The sequence below is a fragment of the Cataglyphis hispanica genome, chromosome 21, assembly GCF_021464435.1.
Source record: "Cataglyphis hispanica isolate Lineage 1 chromosome 21, ULB_Chis1_1.0, whole genome shotgun sequence".
NCBI lineage: Eukaryota > Metazoa > Arthropoda > Insecta > Hymenoptera > Formicidae > Cataglyphis > Cataglyphis hispanica.
This window is the reverse complement of record NC_065974.1, coordinates 967596-987793: the sequence shown is the minus strand read 5'-3', so window position 1 is coordinate 987793 and position 20198 is coordinate 967596. Positions and strand designations below refer to the sequence as shown.

Sequence of the window (20198 nt, the reverse complement as noted above, 5' to 3'; positions counted from 1 at the left end):
TTAACATATCGGATATACATTTCCGTACTCAAAATATCAACATGTAATCATTACACATTAGAAGAGAAAAAATAAAAATAAACACTGTATGTAATTAAATAACATACATATGTTTTTATTCTTATATTTGTAATTATGGTACAATGTAATTAAGCTTTTCATGACAATATAATTAAGCTTTAAATGACATCGAACGGTTAGATATCCCAACGTATTACAATTGCGATTCTCCGCAGTAAAAATTATTTTATTTGTTAGATAATCAATTATCATTTAATATACTTTTCATCACATATGTGTGAACATATATGAAGTACATTTTATTCCATTCCCTACATTAAAATCACAATTACCTTTCCCAATATATTCTTAATGTATTATTTAACAGATTATTTAACAATTCTATAATAAACTGCATTGATCTTTGCATTTTAAATTAGTACTGCAAAACATAATTGTAACTTTATATGTATGTGTATATATATATATATATATATATATATATATATATATATATGTATGTATAAACATCTCATATTTCATAAAATTTGTAAAAATATTGCATAATCTCATAAATATTATAAAAAAAACCATCTCTCCCTTACCGTAATATTCGTGTTATAAGAAAATATGAGAAAATATTTTTCTTTCATATAATTTACTGTATGTGCCTACTATTGTAAACACTTATCGTAAATATGTGTGTCTGTTGGCACGTTATTATTTAAGGCACTGGTAAATTGCATTTCTTAAATTGCACGTTTTATGATATAAAACATATCTTAATGATTATTATTAATTTTTTATAACGCAATTTCTTTTTATTTTAATAACAATGTTAACATGTGTTAAAAGAAACATATATAACAAGAAAAATGATGAAAACAACTTATTAAATCAACGAATATATAACGTAGTAACAACTATATACAACATTAAGAGATTTTACACTTACTTTTAACGTGGCACATATATCGAAAACCGAATGTTTTCATAAATTGCACTAAGAATAACAATCTCAAACATACTTTTAATCTCTTTTTGTCTTTTCATTTTTTACTCAACTCTAATATATATGTACATGTACATATAAGCGCGTTAAATACTTTTTCCAAACTCATCGTCAATTCCATGCGGCCTAAAAATCGAAATCTTATAGATGCTCGGCACCTTTCCATTCGTCCAAAAAATCTAATTTGTACTCGCAATAATCATAATCTCAGAATATTTAATACAACGTATAATTGCACAAAATTTTCGTATATCTTATATCTATCTCTCGCTTTTTCGTGCGCTCAAGTAATATGCATCTAGGATGCGTATATTATACAATAAATGGAATAATACATAATTTCCTAAAAAAATCTGTCTTTTTAAAGAAAATATAAAATATGATATCTCATATTTTTTTTTTAATTCATAAAAAACTTAGAGTGGCCCAAAATGTTCGAAATATATTTGAATTCAGTACAAATTCGATTCATATACGTTTGGACTGATCAAAGATTAAAAAGTTCAACTATTCGCACTATAAATATATAGTGGCAATATAACGCAATGGCAATAATCATTTTTTTCTTTACTAATATATTTATACTTAAAAAAGGATATTGGATTAAATCAGCATATAAGTGAGTATGTTTCGGTTATGTTACAAATATGGCTTGATATCCAGATGGATATCGAGGCAATTAATATTCATCAAGATAAAGCAGCTATAATACCATAAATCATTAATAAAAATTTGTACACGTTTCAAATATAAATAATTTCAAAATACAATTTTTGAAATACATAAATAGTATTCTTTTTTTTATCATTTTATCAGTTTATATTTTTCTGTATCCGCGGTTATGTGTATTGTAAATACAATACAAAATTTAATTTATATTAAAATTTTAATTGGCTTTTTCCAACGTTGCAGAATTTCCAAATCTATTATATACTTTCTTATCTTTTCGCAAAACATAATTATCTTTTTTTACATATAATATTATTATTTTTATCATTTTAGTTTATATTTTTCTGTATCCGCGGTTATGTGCATTGTAAATATATTATATTACTTGTATCTTTATAAAATAAAATATCAAAAATTGTTCAAAGAGTTTTCGACTTTATCAGTAATTTATAACGCTCGCTGGCCGGATCTGAAAGAAGTGTACATCGTGTTAATTTAAAAGTATATTGTATTAATTTCAATTATCAAAAACGTAAGCATGGCAAAATAAGAATTTACCTTTGATCATCTCGACGAGATACATACTCTCGTCTTTCATGTTCGCTACCAACTCGTCGGTGACCAACACGTGTATACCCTGTGGACCTAGGAACAGTATCGAGTGCAGTCGATCATGCGACAAGTTTAAAGTATTGAGCAGCTTGCTTGTCAGCGCGATGCTCGTAAGATTGTCGAGGTAGGTGACTCTCCAGAGCGAGCCGTTGCCTTCCAACGAGAAATAGAGGGTGAGCTTCGGAGTCGGTGCCTTGGAGTGAAGTGTGTTGAACAGCCGAATGCCATCCGCCACTCCGCAGATCTGGATGAGATCCTCCCGAGACAAACGTAGGATGTCCGATGCAGAGAAGCTCGCGAATGTCGATTCGAACGCGTTGAATCGACTCGCGCGAAGCCACGCAATTGTCTGCGTGGCGTTTGCATCCGGTGACAATTCCGTAAGACACGGGGTGCCCTACAAGATTTAAAATAAAATGCTTATAGGCAAGTATAGGAGCAACAATTTTATTTAAGAGATTTTGTTTTTTCAGCGATTATAGAAAAACTCAATTAGATGAAGTGGAAGACCAAAAAAAATATCGTTATCCTTTTCTCATAAAATTTAATAAAATGTTTTCGTCTTCATCAATTTCTCTTAAGGACCTAGTATACGCATAAAAATTTAGAAAAATTAAAAAATACAAGCCTGGAAGGATCAGCTTATTTTACAACAATAAGAATAAAGATCTTTACTGTTCTCATAGATTCGATTAATGGTTGCGGAGCCTTGTGTGTGTGCGCAGCCAAACTAACATCGGCTTCAATGCAAGACTGGTCCGGTAATATTGCCGCAGGCGATGGCAAGGCCGGCGCCGTTCCCACGTTTTCCTTCACGGCGTCCGAAGCGGGGACCAACGGTACGATACCGGAATTAGAAATCGAAAGTGCTAGCGGCGCTACAACCGGGGAAGAATTACCAGCGATGGTCGAGCGTGTCTGAGGCGATCTTAAAAAAAAAAAAAGACAACACATATTAATTACATATTAATACCTATTAATAAGTATCTGGAAATGTAATGCAAAAATATCACATTTTTTTTTGTTACAGACAATAAATTCGCGTCCGTTATTTGCGATAATAAATGTATATTGTAATCATTTCTTTCTCACGCGCGATGATTCTCAGATGACTCTTCTGGCATATGGAAATTTTTCCCGTGATACATCGCACATGTAAAAGGATAGGATTTAGACTCTGTCGCGCGCGTATTCGTTTACTTTGGCGTGTTGCAAAATATTGGCGAGTCGTCGGCGGATTATCTGTCTTATTAATCGTAAAGACGCGACATAAATCGTCGACGATTGACAGTTAAACGTTTAGCTGAATATTTTTACGAAGAAACACGGCACGAGTCACCCCAGGCATGTGTCTCGCGAGACAATTTTTTATCAAAATAATTTTGCTTATGATAATGAATTCGCGATCTGCAAGACAAAATGCAAAAAAATCTGTTTGAAACACATCAAAAGTATCGAGTTGATGAACGACAGTGAAACGGATGATGAATATAACGTGTCCAATAATCGTAGTTAATTAAGTAAGCGTTAATTATAAACATTTAAAAAAAAGATTCCTATCATATAAAACGAAGAAATTTATTAGTGATTTTGCGATTAAATTTTTATTCGCACATGTTGTATCAAATATTATCGAGTCGAACGAGCATTCGACCTTGCTGATTATGATACATAATTTTATAAATCCTATATTTAAAATTTCAAATTCTGTTTTAAATGCAAAAGCCACGTAAACGCAATTTCAATAAAATTTTATCAACTCGCGAGAGATAAAGAAAATATAATATTGAGAAACCATCTAGTAGATATTCGTGCATTATATAAAATTGAAAATAAAATTTAATTAATATTTCATGTATAATATTCCTTCAAAGGTCAATATCCTTCTCCGTTCGCATTTACGATATTTAAATTCGTCAAAATTTCTAATCTGTCAATCGTAACCGAGAAAAATTATTAATATCCTTTCGAAAGAAATTCGTCAGCATGTTCTTACACAGAATGTCCCTTCAAACGAACTACGAGCTTGACTTTCCCGCAGCCGCCGCCGATTCTCTTCGTGTCCCGACACTTCCTTATCTGCAGACTGACCAATCCTCCTCGCACAATGCATCCTCTCTTCATCCGCGCATTCAACAGAGCATGGACAAACTTGACGACGACCTGCACGTGCGGTGGACCACCGCTCACGACCACCTCGTGCTCCAGAAGCCACGTGATAAATTGATCGAGCGGGTAGCGTGGCCGTCTGATGGACCAGCAGCTTCTCAGATCCCAATAATTTCTCGACATGTCGGGCGCGCTTCCTCGTTACGATTGAAAAAATCCTCTATGGTAAGTTTTCTCTTTAAAGGCCTTCTTCCGACTTCTCACGCGTTCATTCATAAACGTCGTACACCCATACGCTCGAGCCTTCGATCGTTCTCCAAACGTCTTTCCATCCATTCGTGCTTAATGTTATCGAGAAGCTCTTCTCGAATTCGTCTGATCGTTTCGATCTATATGAACTGATCGCTTCGATAACCGCTTGTCTTCATCGCGCGTGTAATTGAAATTGTATGATGTCAAATTGTCGTATTTGCGGTAACGCGCGCGATGTTCGCTATCCAATAACTGAACGCCACGCTCGATGATTTCGGGTAATAGAGAGCAGCTCTGGTTCGACCGGCAGATAGGATCAGTTCAAGTCAGTCGGATTGCATCGCTCTGCCGCGAACCGGATACCGCTAGTTGCTCGCGACATTCGTCTCGTCGGCGAGCACTCTCGAAATTATGACCTTCACGGATAGTCTTTCTCGAATTGAAATCGCACAAAGTCATATGATGACGGTGTGTCGCAATTTTTCTTCTTCTACAAATCAAAATCTTTTAAATCCGCGATTCAATTCTGTGACCAGGAGAATTTCGTGTTTCCTGGAAAGACTAAAAATCTTCTTGGTCTTTCAATCGGATTTGCATTTCTTTCTTCGCTGTTTGAAGCTGCGTCTTTTGTTTGCTACCTCTATGAGGGACTGAACTTTGTATCCATGAGTCTGCGATGTTTATCCCCTTGAGACGCGTCGAGCTTAATTACAACGCCACATGTGTGCCATAAACGCGCACTTTTTTATTGCCTCATAAAGCGCTCTTCGATGCAGAAAATATAACTGTGTTTTTCTGCTTCCAGAAAATTCTCTTCTCTAAAATTATATTTCTCTTTCATCCATCGTGAAGACGCGCATAGAATGTTTCGAGTATAAAATAAATCCAGTCCTAGAATCAATTTATGTACTCCAGACTTGCGCAATTAGTTTCGTTGGCCTTCTTCATGCGATAAGCGATTGTTACAATCAGCTGTAATTTACTCTTTATTTTCTTCTCAAGGTTAATTCGTGGATTTCACGTGGAATCTAATTCAACTTCGAGCACGAAACGTAACTTATATCTTTCCTCCAAAAAAAATCTCCGTTCTAACCAAATCTCCTCGGAGATTCTATCTCTTCGCTTGTGTCTATTTCCTTTCGACTTCTCAAAATAGCAAACCGATGTTTTTTTTTTTTTTCAACTTCCCAGTAGTCGGGAAAAGCAGAATATGTCCTGGTTACGAGACTCAATTTAACCGCCCTGGCGTCAGCTTTTCGGCGGCAGGGCTGCTCGTCATCTGAGAAGATGATCCTGCCGGGATAGGAGCACGTAAATAGCCAGGATATCGCGTGCTAGCACGGCGCTTAGATCGTCAATCAATGCAATTGAAAGTGCGTATGACACTTGAATATACTCTGTGGGAAGTAAACTGGCTGCTGCGACGGACGAAAGCATTCCTGGTACTCGGTGCTCGTTCACGATATATCGATCACTCTGGCTGTCCAACAGCACTTCGCGAAGATCACTATCGCTCGAAGAAAATAGCTCGGTGCATCACACGTAATTCTTGTTAAACGCGACCTCGAGCTGTCATAAGCTATCTGTCATAAATGTTTCCGTCAGCTATTTTATTGCATGACTGGATCGACTGCGTTGCGTATTTAAGTTTTTTTTTTTTTCCAATAGGAAGCGATTACTTGTTTAAGAGACAGCGTAATATCAGGTCGCCCTCGATGCGATTCGGAGTCGGATACATCAACAGCACGAGATATAACCGTTCAGACGTATCAAGCTTTCCCCCGATTAATTCGTTTCCTGTCGAAACTCACCTCGCACCGGAATATACTGGACTAAGATTAATTCGGTTATTTTGAACGATAATTCTGACGTATGCTTTTCCTGTCAGCTGAGCGCGCTTTACGCAAACCGCGTTTCAAAGTACGAATACAAAAGTCACGAAAATATATGAAAACGTAGATCTTGCGATAGGAACGAGTTCTGTCCGTTTCCTTTAACTTTAATTAATCGTCGCGAATTTTTTATCTTCGTCGTCTCTGTAGATTGGAGCACTTTAAATGCAGACGGAGCAATAAAAGCAATTAACTCGCGGATATAACGAGATGACTGGAGAAACCGATCAGTAGGTTCTTTGACAGTTTTGCACTTTGCTTCGAAACGTTTCGAGAACAAATTGACGACTACCGGTTCGAAATGATACCGGTTCTCGTGCGCGTGATGCAACGGCGATTGTAAGCTTCAGCCGCTCTTCCTGAATGACGCTTGGCTTGCTCCCTTCAAGGTTGGCGCGCATTCGACGAGATACGATTTCGACGATCGTGTTCTCGATCAGTCGCGTGTAGGAAATTTTCAATGCAAGTCGTGATAAACGTCGCGAGTGGATTACGCGAGGAGGATGCCGGTCATCGGTTTACTCGTAAAACACACGCGTTACGTGCTCAACGATGGATCGCGTCGACAGCGGTTATCATTCAAGATGGTGTTCAACGACGCGATGACACACTTATCTTGCGTATCTTGGAACATGGATGCGTCCGAATAGATTCACCAGAATGGTGGATCGAGACGAGAAGCAACACGGCTACACGCAATGTACAGCGTTCTGAATTTATTCGCATGTACCGTGCCTCTCTTTCACCATATGCTTCTCTCTCTCTCTCTCTCTCTCTCTTTAATATTCTCTTTCTCCTTCTAACTCGTTCCTTGCTGGTTCACCCAACTTCCCCTCCATCGAGTTTGTCATCGGGGACGCCGGCTCACGCCAGTTCGAGCCAGTTTGTCGACGGCGATGCCGGCGTCTACCTCCTTCCCTCACTTCTTCTTCGCCACCACCGACGAGCAAACTCTTACCGAAGACTAACCACTGTCACCTCCACCACTTCCATCATCCTTCACTAGAATAAATCCCCACCAGTATCATGCAGAGCGTCTGACAACATCGCAGTAGTTTCTGGTACACCCGTACTAAGAGTGCATAACGTTTTCCTTCTTTCCTTTTTTTTCTATTTTTAAATTTTATTTTTTGTCTTAATGAAGCGAAAGATATAATAAATATCGATAAAAAACAGATAATCATCAATTTTTTATTTCAGGAAAAAATGCAGTATTTTTTACATTTGTCATCTTTATGATTCTAATGAGAGTAATGCAGGAAATAAGGAAAGAAAATTTTCGCTATTGTACTTTGAATTTTTTTCAATATATTCTTGTTCTTCCTGTTCAATTCTCGTCTTTTTCTTCTCGTGACGAGATAAAGAAAAAAAAAATTATAGATAAATATATATATCTTCCTTAATCAATAATTAATCATTCTCTTTAATTTGTCTAATTGGTATTTTTTTTCATTTGACATTTTCCAAATATTATCAGAGCAAATAAAATTCTCGTAATACAAATTTATTCTTATTCATCTCGAATAAAATGAAGACAAGGAACCGATTTCTTTTTGATTCACGAGGTAACGCGACTTTCACGGGACCCGTATTTACTTCCACATGCATCGCAATGTCATCAAGGTCGCGGCGATTACTTGGTAAATCGCTTGGTTACAACAAGCATGTATATAAATAACTCGTAAATGCAAAAACATTTATCGAGAGATACTGGTCAATAAGATATATCGGAAACATTTTGCTATTTATATCCCTGGAACAGGTATCTGTCGAACGCCATGACGCAAAGATTGCTTGCACGACTGCTTATTGCAGCGCGAATCAACGCGATATATCGAGAAAATCAAAATATAAAGAAATCGAGATATAAAGAGCTATTTTGCAATGGAAAATATTACGAAGGTGTTGGATTTCAATATATATATATAGTTTGAACTATTGGCGAAATCGTGAAACGAGTTATCACCGAAATATAGAAGGAAAAAAAAATCGGTTACTGGTGCTTAAGTTTGTACATAATTACGCGTACAGTTAAAGTTTGTTTTGCACGTCGCTATTTACGGAGGTAACCGTCAGTGTTGAGTGACCACGAATCGTTCGACAAAGATAGATAGATTGGTATAAGTAAGCGTTCGGAATCCATCGGGACTGGACTAGTTATTTGTACAATAAATTGTTACGAGAACTCGAGATAAAATTTTGTTGCCAAATTTGATATTTGCTTTCTTATTCGATTGGTTCCGCCGTCACGTATCGAATAAATAATAGGAATAAAACTGGCGATACAGTAATCTTTTATAAACATACTTATTACTTTGTATGTTGGGCAAACGTTTGTGAATTTTGTAAGCGTTTTATGACGTACGGATTTCGCGGCGATTAGTCTTTCCCTTCTACAAATATTCACTTTATCGTGCGTTAAATGTTTTCATGAAGCAATATTAATGCTACTTTTATCTTATACGAAAAATCTCACGTACTGCTAATACTCTATTGTATTATATTTGTTCATTGTAAGTGTGGCTTTGATATTTTACATTACAATAATAATATGAAAAAAATAGAAAGCTAAAAAAAGGCATCGGTATTTTGCTAATACGGAGGCTCTGAAAATTCAATAGTGATGTAAGAAACAAGAAAATTAAAAAGACATAAAAGCTTTTGTGACGTAAAAGATGTAATCTTGTGTTGACGGACTAATGGAACCAATTATAGCAGTGTGAGGCAATACTATTTGTAGTTACCATACCTTTTCAATGATGCCCATATTTAACTCTTGACATTCTGCGAATGTTGTGTATTCTATCAATTTTATGCATTCAGCATTTACATCTATTGCGCGTTAAAATGTTTGGGTCTTTATTTATTTAAAAATAACTTTCATAAAAATAAAAAGCACGCTTCCATTACTGACTTTATTTCCAAGTAATATGCTGTTGATTCATTAAAATTAAATGTAATATATAATGAAAATTGGTGAATATTATTGCGCAAGATATTTTTTAAATATTATATTTCTGTTCGATAATAATATTAAATGTAATTTGTATAGACAGCGCATCATATAAAATTTAAAACTTTTCTTCTCTATTTTTCCCCGAGTGTCTCAATTTTCATTTTTCCATATTATGACATATGGTGTTGATTTTAATATTTTTTATATTTTATCTTCAGAATGCAACAATAATTTAAAAATAATTTAAAAAAAAATCTCAGCAAAAAAATGACTATAATAATCGACTTACATTGCATCTGTTGAGGCAAACGGACTTCCACTGTTTTGCGTCGGCAAGCTTGAAGGCGATAAAGACTCCAGAGGAATCTGTAATAGAACAGAAAAAGTTAAAATCTCTCTATAAAGAAATGGAATTCTAAGATTTATTTCATCAACGTTTTTGGTATTTTTCATTTATATCGAAGAACATGTTCTTCGGTGAAACTTACATCGGAGAGGACGGTGCAGTCGTAACTGGGCTGATATTTGTCCTGCTCGTGAAGAGGTCGTCTCAATATCTTGTCCCGATCCTGCTTGTGTTTGCGATCCGCTCCCTTCAATTTGAAGACCTTTACCTGGCACGAGGCGGCATGTAGACGCGGTCCCCCCGGCAGTTTGGTCTCCACTTGAATCCGAAAGGGAACGCCTTTCTCGCCACCGTGCTTCTTCGGTGTAAACTCAGTGCTTATACAATTAACCTATGCCCGAATAATTTTAATCATTAAATTATCATCGATGACATATGCCGAAGAGGAACATGTAAAATTTTATTGATAGAATTTCATGAATTTTTTATATTTTTTCTTCAATTATATAGCATATATAATTGCTGTATGACAAGAAAAATCGACCACACGTGTCGTCGCGAATTATTAAGAGTAAAAAAAAAAATCTAATTTGATTAGCGTACTTTAATATAAACGCCGACTTCTTTCGTGGGATCCCACATAAACTCTACGCTGTTGTTGGACGGCGACGGTTGACAGACGTCCACCATCCCGTAGCTAAGAGGAACGTCAACCTCCAGCAATCTCCCCTGGCCTAGCGCGTTGCCAGGCCAGCATCTGTTCCCGTTCCGTATACTGTAATCGGCGTTCGTGGAAGCAGATGCGTATCGTCGACTGGAACAGAAAGGTCGGATGTCCCTACAGAGACGTTGTAGCACCGTTTGGGCGACTCACATCTTTCGAACGTCGAGGATACGCCGTGATCTCATGCCGATTGTGTGAAATTATATATTAATTACTGTAATTACTATAATTGCGCGGATGGTTTTTACTCCACTCTCCCAGGAGAATCAAACAAAAAGAGTTAGAGTTTTATTTACATAATTATCAGCGGAGTCAAGCATTAACTGACCGTAGTTGGATCCATCTGGTTATTGTAGGATTTATCACGTTGTGCTTCAACGAGAGTCAAGTGACAATTATATCAATGCGCTTATAAAAATTCTATGATATATAGCTTTCAAAAAAATATTATTTCTTATACAATTATTCTAAATTAATGCGTATCAATGTGATTATTATTTTGCCATCTTTCTTACGACTGAAAGGAATCGGTGAGGACATCGACACCAGCATGAGCTCGCTCGTTAACCTCGTGGGCGGGGGAATACCAAAGCGTTTTTTAAGATGCCGCTACCCAAACATTAGAAGCGTCTGAATGAGCGTTCCGTATTTTAAGTGCATGACCAAATACCTTCAGAATCTTCCCGCGATAGGCAGACAAATCGCCCAATTTTTTCAGTTTGATTTCATACGATTGTCCCTGGTTCAGATACGTCAGAGTTTCTTCGTTAACCTTAGTGGCGATGCTGGTAGCGGCTGCTAAGACGTACTGGAAGCTGAAGAAAAACTTCGCAATTTACAACTCTATTTAAATACAATTCAATCCATTAAATAAAAATTGAAAAATGGCCTTTTTTTCTCGCTATATTAAAAATGTAAAAATATTAATAAAATATTTTATTAAAATTTTTATTAAATATAAAATATAGAAATAAATATAAAATATTTTATTAAAAAATTAATAAAATATTTTATTAAAATAACATGAAAAAGATTCTTTTCCTCAACTAAATTTAAGCTAATTTTTGTTAACATGTATTGTTGATTTAAATGAATATTTAATAGCCTACCGGCAATCCTCGTTCAAGTCGTTTCCCTGCTGGGAAGAAGAAACGTGATTGGCGGTCGATGTTGGCGGATACTCCTCGTTCGAGGAGTACAAAAGTTGATGAAGACTGGCGGCGGCTTGGCCATTGTTGTTGCTGTCAGCCTCAACGGAGCCGACGTTTCCATTGTTGGACGCTGCTGTAGCGATCGTCCTTTGCGACACGTGATTCAAACTGCAATAAATTGTAAAATATAAATACTACAAATTAAAGATTATATTGATATACGAGACCGATCGAGAAAGGTAATATAGAATGTTCCATGGTCAATATTGGAACCACTCACTATAAGTTAAAGAAAAGTGACGGTGGGACATTCAAGTCCACGGGCGTTCTCATTCTCGCTCGTATTCAACAGAAATTTTCATTCAAATCCCACGAATAGGAGTCTGCGCGAACACTTATCACTTACATATCGCGCGCCTTTATTACGTAAATCGCTTTGTCGCAATCTCAACACGTCGCACTCGCAGAAACACGATCGTTAAATGGAGAATCACCACAACGCGTGCCTATGAGCTCATCATTCGTCTAATCAACTATTCTCAATTGCACTCTATTTTTTTCAGAGAACCTCCAGATATATTTTTTTAATCTACTTATACCCGGAGAATAAACACGACGAGATCACTGGATCGACCTCTCGATCGTTCTACATCGATATGAAATTGTGATTTATGCGATGCTGATGCGGCGATTCTCCCCGCTTTTTCGTTTATTTGAACGATGGTCTTCCAGTTAGATAATGGAAACTTTAATTTAGATATTAATATTCTATATAAACCATCAAACAGAATAATTCAGATTTATAATACAAGGAGAATACAAGAGTTTTTTACTTTTTTTAGAAAAGAGAGGAAATATTTGTATACACTTATATGTGTATAAAACCCAATAATTTCAACTGGATACTATTCCATGATCAAAATTTAAGTTTTAAAAATTGATACGCACGTAAAAATAATTCTTTTTTCTCCTTTTCACTCGCAGAACTGTGTCACACTATTGCGTCATTTCTTCTACGCTTTATCACGATCATCCCAATCGATCCCGGAAGGGATGTGTCGCGCACATGGAGCAAGATATCAATTCTCGATTCACGTGTTCGATTGACGTATCACGCACGGTCGATCGGTCGCTGCTTTACGGAGTAACGCGCGTCGCGCGATAGATAGACCCGTAATAGAGTAAGAAGTTTTACCCAAGCGCGCGAGAACGACTTACTCTCTCGATAGCTGCGAATGGGGCGCAACGATATAGCCTTATCTTTGTTGCAATGTCTTTGCGGGGGAGCCGCGCCGCGCGTGGCAAATTCCGTTCGGAATACTTTTTATCCCCGTCACCCCTGAGTCACCCCAAGAGATATAAACGTCGTTGTTTTCATATTGTAGCCTACATCATTCTAGTAATGTCACTAGTTATTATCGTTAGTCGTATTCGCGGACGCTACTCGCCTCAATCACTCGGTATAAATAAACGAGTGTGTGCAAGATGCAAAAATAAAAAAACCACAAAATTAATAAACAATTAAAATATAATAAAATATAATAATATTATAGTTGAATCGCGACGATCTGAACATTTCGAATTTTTAACATAATTGTTCAAAATTGTAATCAGTTTTCGCACATTATTCAAGCTAAAAAAAAAAAATGATTTTAATAATCCAAAATTTTGACTTACTTGGGATTATTGTGCTGATTCTCAGGCGACGGCGCCTCCTGCTTAAAGACCGTTAGCGATGGTAGAGTAAGGAGGGCTTCGCTGAAAGAAAGATAACAAATTTCATCGTACCATTTTCTCTCTAATCTTATTCAATATCGTAGATATGAATATGTCAGAGATTATCGTTGTTTCAAAGTTATTCAGACGACACAATTTCATACATCTTTTTCAAAAGTTAGCGATGATCATATAAGTCGTTTATAAATAAATTTTGAGAATAATCTTGAAAATCGTATTTATTACGACTATTTAAGATTTCAAATATTTCATTAAAAAATTTTTAAAAATTTAAATAAATTTTATTTATTATTTATCCTTTTTTTCAAAAAAGTTGTGTTTATTATCAAATTTGTAGTATACGATTCTCTATGATCATTTTATTTTGTTAAAATAATATTTATATCACATAAAATAAAAACATGTTATTTGCTGATTTTTATTTATCTTTTAGTAACAATATAAAGATTAGCAGTTAATAGCGGCCTATTTTTCAAAACATTAAAAAAATTATCCCTTATATGGGATAAGGAAATAAAAATTTGAGAACCACTACGATAAAGTTGTGAGTCAGTAAGGTCAGCGCGAACCGGAATGAACTAGTTCGATGTGCAACGAATTCAATCGGTGAAATAATACGATAATGCGATATCATGTCAAGAGTATCATCAAAATTTATTTACGATTCACCGATATTTATCACCGATATTATTGAGCAAGCCAATCGCATATTTTTCGCATAAATTTGTTGCAACTATTACCTATAACTGGTATAAATAAAATTAATTAAATTAATTTTTTTTTACCAAAGAATAAATTATTAAATAATAAAGTTTTAGTAAATGCATTACTTACCCAGATTTTACATACTGGTGCATTCCTTTATTTATAATTAAAAGATCACTTTATTTACAAATCAAACAAATGAATTAAGCAAGGTAAAATAAATATGCATACAAATTTGTAAAAATTATTGATAAATTGCTTCTTTAAATATATGACATAAGAATTTATCAATCTTTACGATTATTTATTAAAATGAGATACTAAAAATGATATGTTTGTTGTATTAAAAATTTCCAGTTATTAATTTTAGCTACACTAATTAAATAAATATATATTGTGTGTTTCCAATAAGTTTTGTGTTATTTCCGACAATTTTCCGACAATTCGCACAATGCTTCGGTCGATTCGCACAATATTTAACGTGCAGCTCCGAATAATAGGACGACCGTTACTGTTACTGACGATTTACCTAACAATACGATGATTGCAGGTAATAGTAGCTCAAAATTCTTAGGAAGTACCGACACGCCGTCCAGAATAAACCGGCTTCGTGTACACGCGTGAACTGGCGTGTCACACCAGTTCTTTACCAGATCGAATCACGCGAAACGTGCATCTTCATTCATAGACGGATATGCGCGCCTCTCATTTTTCGCACGTCGTAACGTAAGGTTCTGTCATATATATACACGCTATCAGCTGATACGCGACTCGACAATATCAGTTGTCTGGTCAAGAATTGTAATAATTATTATGAATCGCAAAATTTTGTTTATCGCGTGAAAAATATTTATTTTGCACAAATTTATATTGCAGAATTATTAATGCAAAAATATTGATAAGCTTTTGATTATTTGCATTACGTTAAATGAGATTTTATAGGAAATTTTGCGTTAGAAATGCGCTGTTTTAATTTTCTTATTTATCTACTTTAAAAAAGGGTACGTAAGCAGATGGACTTTCGACGTCCTTCATAACGTGAATTTATGATACGCACATTATATTACTGTGATAAGGTATAGACCTACAGCTATTTTAATCACGTATTTGTGTCTAGTCATTTTAAAAAAAAACTGTTCATTTATAGATACGATATGAACTGTAATCGCAATTTTGCTATTTTATAGTAAAAATAAATAAATAAAATTATTTAATTAAAGATTCTAAATTACATGTTAGATTTATATATGTGTGTATGCATTCAAAAATCAATAGAGAAATATAATATATTTTTACATAAATTAGAAATATTTAAAAAAATTATAAATAATATTTTTACAATATTTAAAAAAATGAGGGAATGCGAGAAATTTACGGAATCCACCGGACTGCACTCTTTTTTTCGTTCACGTTAAAATGCTTAAACTCGCGCACGTGCGTACACACCGATACTCGTAATCGGGGTCGACCGGTTTGATTTTTTCGTGCGTGTCGCCGGTGCGACGCAATGCCAAGAACTGTGGCCAGTTTTAACCGGATTTCTAAATCGACTCGCGTTGCTGTTCTGTATACATTTTAATCTCTCTCGCGGCAGAAGTCTATGGTACCGACCACGAACTCAATAAGTGCGCTATCCGCGGAGAATTGTCAAGGCATTATGAAACAGGCCGCCTAATTAGCATTTTGCTATAGATTTTTATTTATTTTTAGATCTGTCATATCCACGATGCATTCTTCGATCACGATCACGACATGTGTCTTTTTTCCATGCAAGATTTTGTTGACTTATTAAAAGTCATTTTGATATACAAGTCGATGTATATATCTTTCCAGAAATTTTGAAAATCTTACCTCATATTAGTGTACGAGGCGACAGCTGTTGCGAGATCAGAAGCCGCGAGAGCGGATAACGATCCATCGAAATCGGCGGCAAGGTGCTCCGCCAGTTCCTCCACTTGCGTGGACCAACCTTGACCGGAGCCATTGCTCCCGATGGATCCTGAAACGTGAATCAAAGGAATACAATAAGTGTTTCTTCCAAGACATTCTCAAGTTTCTTGCTTCCTTTACTTGTCACACAAGAAATAATAAATGGCTACGGAGAAATTTTAGATACATCTATTACAGTTGTTATTTTTTACTTTCACTTACATAAGTAAATAAACATTTTTATAAGTACAGGCTTATTTTAAAAACAGATTTTTTTGCAGAAAAATATAAAATATATACAATTTGCAAAATAAAATATACAATTTAGCTATTTTCTTTATTCTATAAGAAAAACAGTCTTAAATTGTGCGTCGTCTCAAAAAAATCGTATAGAAAATTAACGATGTAAACTATTTTTTATCTCATCGTATCGCTTTTTTCGAGCAATTATATGTGGCTATCAGTGCACAGAGAGAGTAAGACTCTTTCCGCGAGACATCGTACCGCCTTGAGTGCCGTTGTAACCGACATGAAGCTGATGATGCATCGTGATCGGTCTTATATCTTTCGTTTCCTGAGCGATGTGACGGTGCCGGCTCTTGGTAGAGACAGGGGAATAACGTCGGCTCTCCAACAGCGACACCCTGGATCTATCAATCTCACACCACTTCATCCTATTTCAGACGTGGCGAGAATCACAGGATCACACTCGTGTAGAAACACACCACCGAAACTTTATGTGCATGCTCCTTGACGAAGTAGCGCGAGTATGACGAATTGGTATCAGGCTTCTCTCTCTCTTTCTTCCTCTTTTTTTTTTTGAGTAAGCTAATCTACATGACACATTGCTCGTATATGCATATGTGTGTGTGTATATGTGTATATGAGTTATCAGCCACGTGGGTGAAAAGGCGTCGGATGTAAGAAGACAGAAGTTTGTTGATCAGTCTTGAGGAGATCTTCAGAGCGACGTCACTTGATTTGCACGTCGCATCATCCTTGAATCTTGATCATTAAATCAAGGCAAGTACAATGACAAAATTAAATTTTACGAATATTGTTTTACACAATTTACAGCTTTCTATGTTCGCTTAATACGAGTTTTCCCAAACAGTCAAAATTTTGCGCTAACAAAATTTGATGATGATTATTATAAAGCGCAAATGCGTTAAAAAAGCTATTGTTTTTACCGCATAGATTAATTATATAGTAATATTAAATTATAAAAAATTTTGTCACAAGTGCAATATTATTCGCTAAACTTATGCTTCGTGCCAGGCAGTAGACTTATTTTAAAAATAAAAATTTAATCCATTGAAAGTTTGATGCTAACTGGAAACATCTGTGTATATGATAGACATAAATATTTCTTATAATGAAAAATAAAATTTGTAATGCCTTTTAGTAAAATGAAACTACTCGTGGCTACGACAGTGTACAAGGGGTCGCTTGGTCACGACCTTTAAAGAGATATATCTATGTTAACAAGCGTACATGATAATGATGGTTGACTTTGCGCCACTGCACATTTACAAGCAACATATTCTTTACATTCGACATCCAATAAAACATTTTCACGGGAAACGATATTTTAAAATTCAATCTAACATTTCGAAACTGAATATCTTTATCAAATATTTAAAAAAAATTATAATTTTATATTTTTTTCTATTACTATCAATTTAAAAAAATTTTATAGTAAATTAAGAAATCTTCTTTGTAGACGTGATAAAGGTAAAAAAATTTAATTTAAAAAAATTCTATGAAATTATATGGATCATTGAATTAATTCATTATCGATTGTTTCGAAAAAATTTATAACGATCGGATTTATGATCAGTGACTTATCATAATTTCCAATTTGTCTAACAATCATCCATAGATTTGTTTCTTTAAATATTTTCACTAAAAATAAGGTATTTAGAGACTACATTTTTCAAGCTTTCTCGTTTATTTATTTATTTATTTATTTTTTTTTTGTTGACGCATATATGAATTATCAAATTTCGCCTATAATTCCCACGAGTAGCTTTTATTTCATATAGTGAAAACAAAATATATATGTGCGCAAACATTATATCGGCTGCTTCGATTTTATGTCGACAGGAATTACTAATTTAAGATAAAATAATTAATCATACGTGCGTAAATTAAACTATACATACACAAATCTTTTTCTTACTATATAAATATTTGAGAAATACCAACCATCTCTTCTGCTATGTTTCTTCTCGAGTTCCACGATACGTTGCAACGGTTCTGTGGAGCAACGCTTCAGATTGTTTTGGTCATAATTTGGAGATGATCCGGAAGACGAGAGTTGTTGCGGGGAGCCGTCATTTAAATGCATCTGATCACTGTCAGTCGGTGAATTTTTCGGTGAGTTATGCTTGTCTTGCCATAGAGAATTTTGCGGACTATGATATCCCATTATAGTCTGCAATACATCATTGGTTTTATAATTATCGCTTTCAAAATCATGTAAAATAAATTCAGAGATGGTAAATTTTCTTTTTTTTTTTTTTTTAAATAACTGAATTTTTTTTTTTTGAGAAATGCGGAGAGAGTGATTTAACAATTTTTTTTTAAATTAAAAAATTTTGAGACAAGATTAAAAATATGTAAAACAAAATAATTGTTTAAAATATGTCTAATTTCAGATACATACGGCATATAGATGAAAAGAAAGAATTTATAATTTTCTATAATATAATTGATCACACATACAATATGACTATATGCTTATATACAATGAGACAATTATTCCACATACCTGGTGAGGGACGTCGCACCTGTTTGAACGAACCGGCGACAATTGGTCGTACGACGGAGACGACGTGTTGGCGAACCACATCGCTCCGTTCAGGGTTTCCGCACCGCTGTCCATCATGAGTTCCAGCTCCATTCAACAGCTCTTGTTCTCGAAGCGCATGTGTGATTATAATTAGATTCGTCGATTGGCGAATCGGGATATTACCTATTGTAGCCTATGTTACTACAACACTAATAAAGAGCTCACTTGCAATGAGATTCCCGGGTATAATACGAATATCTACGTTAATCTCAGACCTACGAAAGGTGTCTTCGATCGCCCTTAAAGAAACTCTGTCGGCGAGAATCGATCTTCTAGCGCCAAAAGATTTCTCTCTCGATAAAATAAAAGAATGCCACTTCTTAACTTACTACTCTATACACTGCGTATATGCAAAGAAAAAAAAAAAGAAAAACATTGTATGTGTATGTATGTTCCTCGGCGACGAGTCTGTAAGAGGCGAAACGAGTCCACGCCGATCTTAGATCTCAGATCGACGATTTTCGTCCCGGGATTAGATCGTTCTCCAACCGTGAGAAGTACTCATTCCATCGCAATTCGCCCTTCGTTTCCAGATCGTCCACCTTGCGGGCACCCCCTCGACCTAGATCTTCGATATGCCCGGAAATACACGATGCATCCGCCGATCGCCGGTGATTCTCAGGGCTTAGATCACCCCCCCTTAGAACATCACGAAGAAGCTGTTGTACAATTTCTTGATGCCGGTGGTCTCGCGCTGCCGGTGCGTTTCCAAGAGTGCGCAGCCTCGCGATCTCAGTGACAAAAAACGCGTAAAGACGACGAACGCGTCCTCGAATATCATCGCCACGCCTTGGCTGCAACGCATCTTGTTCCTAGTTTTGTCGGAGTCCTGCTGCCGTTCCGGCGGAGAATCTTCTCCTGAATAACAAACGTTCGAGATAAAAGTGGTAGTCGGTCGACGCGCTGATTACTTTGTGTTTAACATCTGAGGTGAGATAGCTCAGATAGCGATTCTTCGCATTGCGTCCTGTTTATTGAAACTTTAACAGCGATTACTTAATGCTTGGATTGCGAGTCAAATTTAATTATATGAAAATTGTGTGGTACATTGAAACAAGTGCAACTATTATAAATATTGTAAAAAATATATGCAATTTTAAATATATTTTTAATATCATCTAACAAAAATTAAATATATTAAAACAAATATGAAAATACAATAATTAGTCATTGAAAAAATTTTATATAAAAGATTGCAAATATGTATTCAAACAAAACGTGTTCAATTAATTTCTTAAAATCTTTACTTT

The 20198-nt window shown here is 35.4% G+C and overlaps 1 protein-coding gene and 1 long non-coding RNA gene across 3 annotated transcripts; one reads left to right on the top strand and one right to left on the bottom strand.

Moving 5' to 3' along the window:
* Positions 1–89: 89 nt before the first annotated feature.
* On the bottom strand, positions 90–19014 carry LOC126857426 (transcription factor CP2-like protein 1). The gene is given in 13 exon segments (XM_050606840.1): positions 90–2150; positions 2240–2690; positions 2969–3221; positions 9792–9868; positions 9991–10239; positions 10452–10575; positions 10577–10662; positions 11243–11387; positions 11682–11891; positions 13401–13481; positions 16017–16164; positions 18303–18531; positions 18868–19014. Coding segments are annotated over 13 exon segments (2235 nt in total). The 5' UTR covers positions 19000–19014; the 3' UTR covers positions 90–2100.
* Positions 18325–19604, top strand: LOC126857472 (uncharacterized). 2 transcript variants are annotated; one of them, XR_007688515.1, is made up of 3 exons: positions 18325–18473; positions 18755–19028; positions 19482–19604. It is a non-coding gene; the product is annotated as an uncharacterized LOC126857472 (long non-coding RNA). The 2 variants fall into 2 exon arrangements; XR_007688514.1 differs by lacking the exon at positions 19482–19604 and having other exon boundaries at positions 18755–19124.
* The last annotated feature ends 594 nt before the right edge of the window (positions 19605–20198 follow it).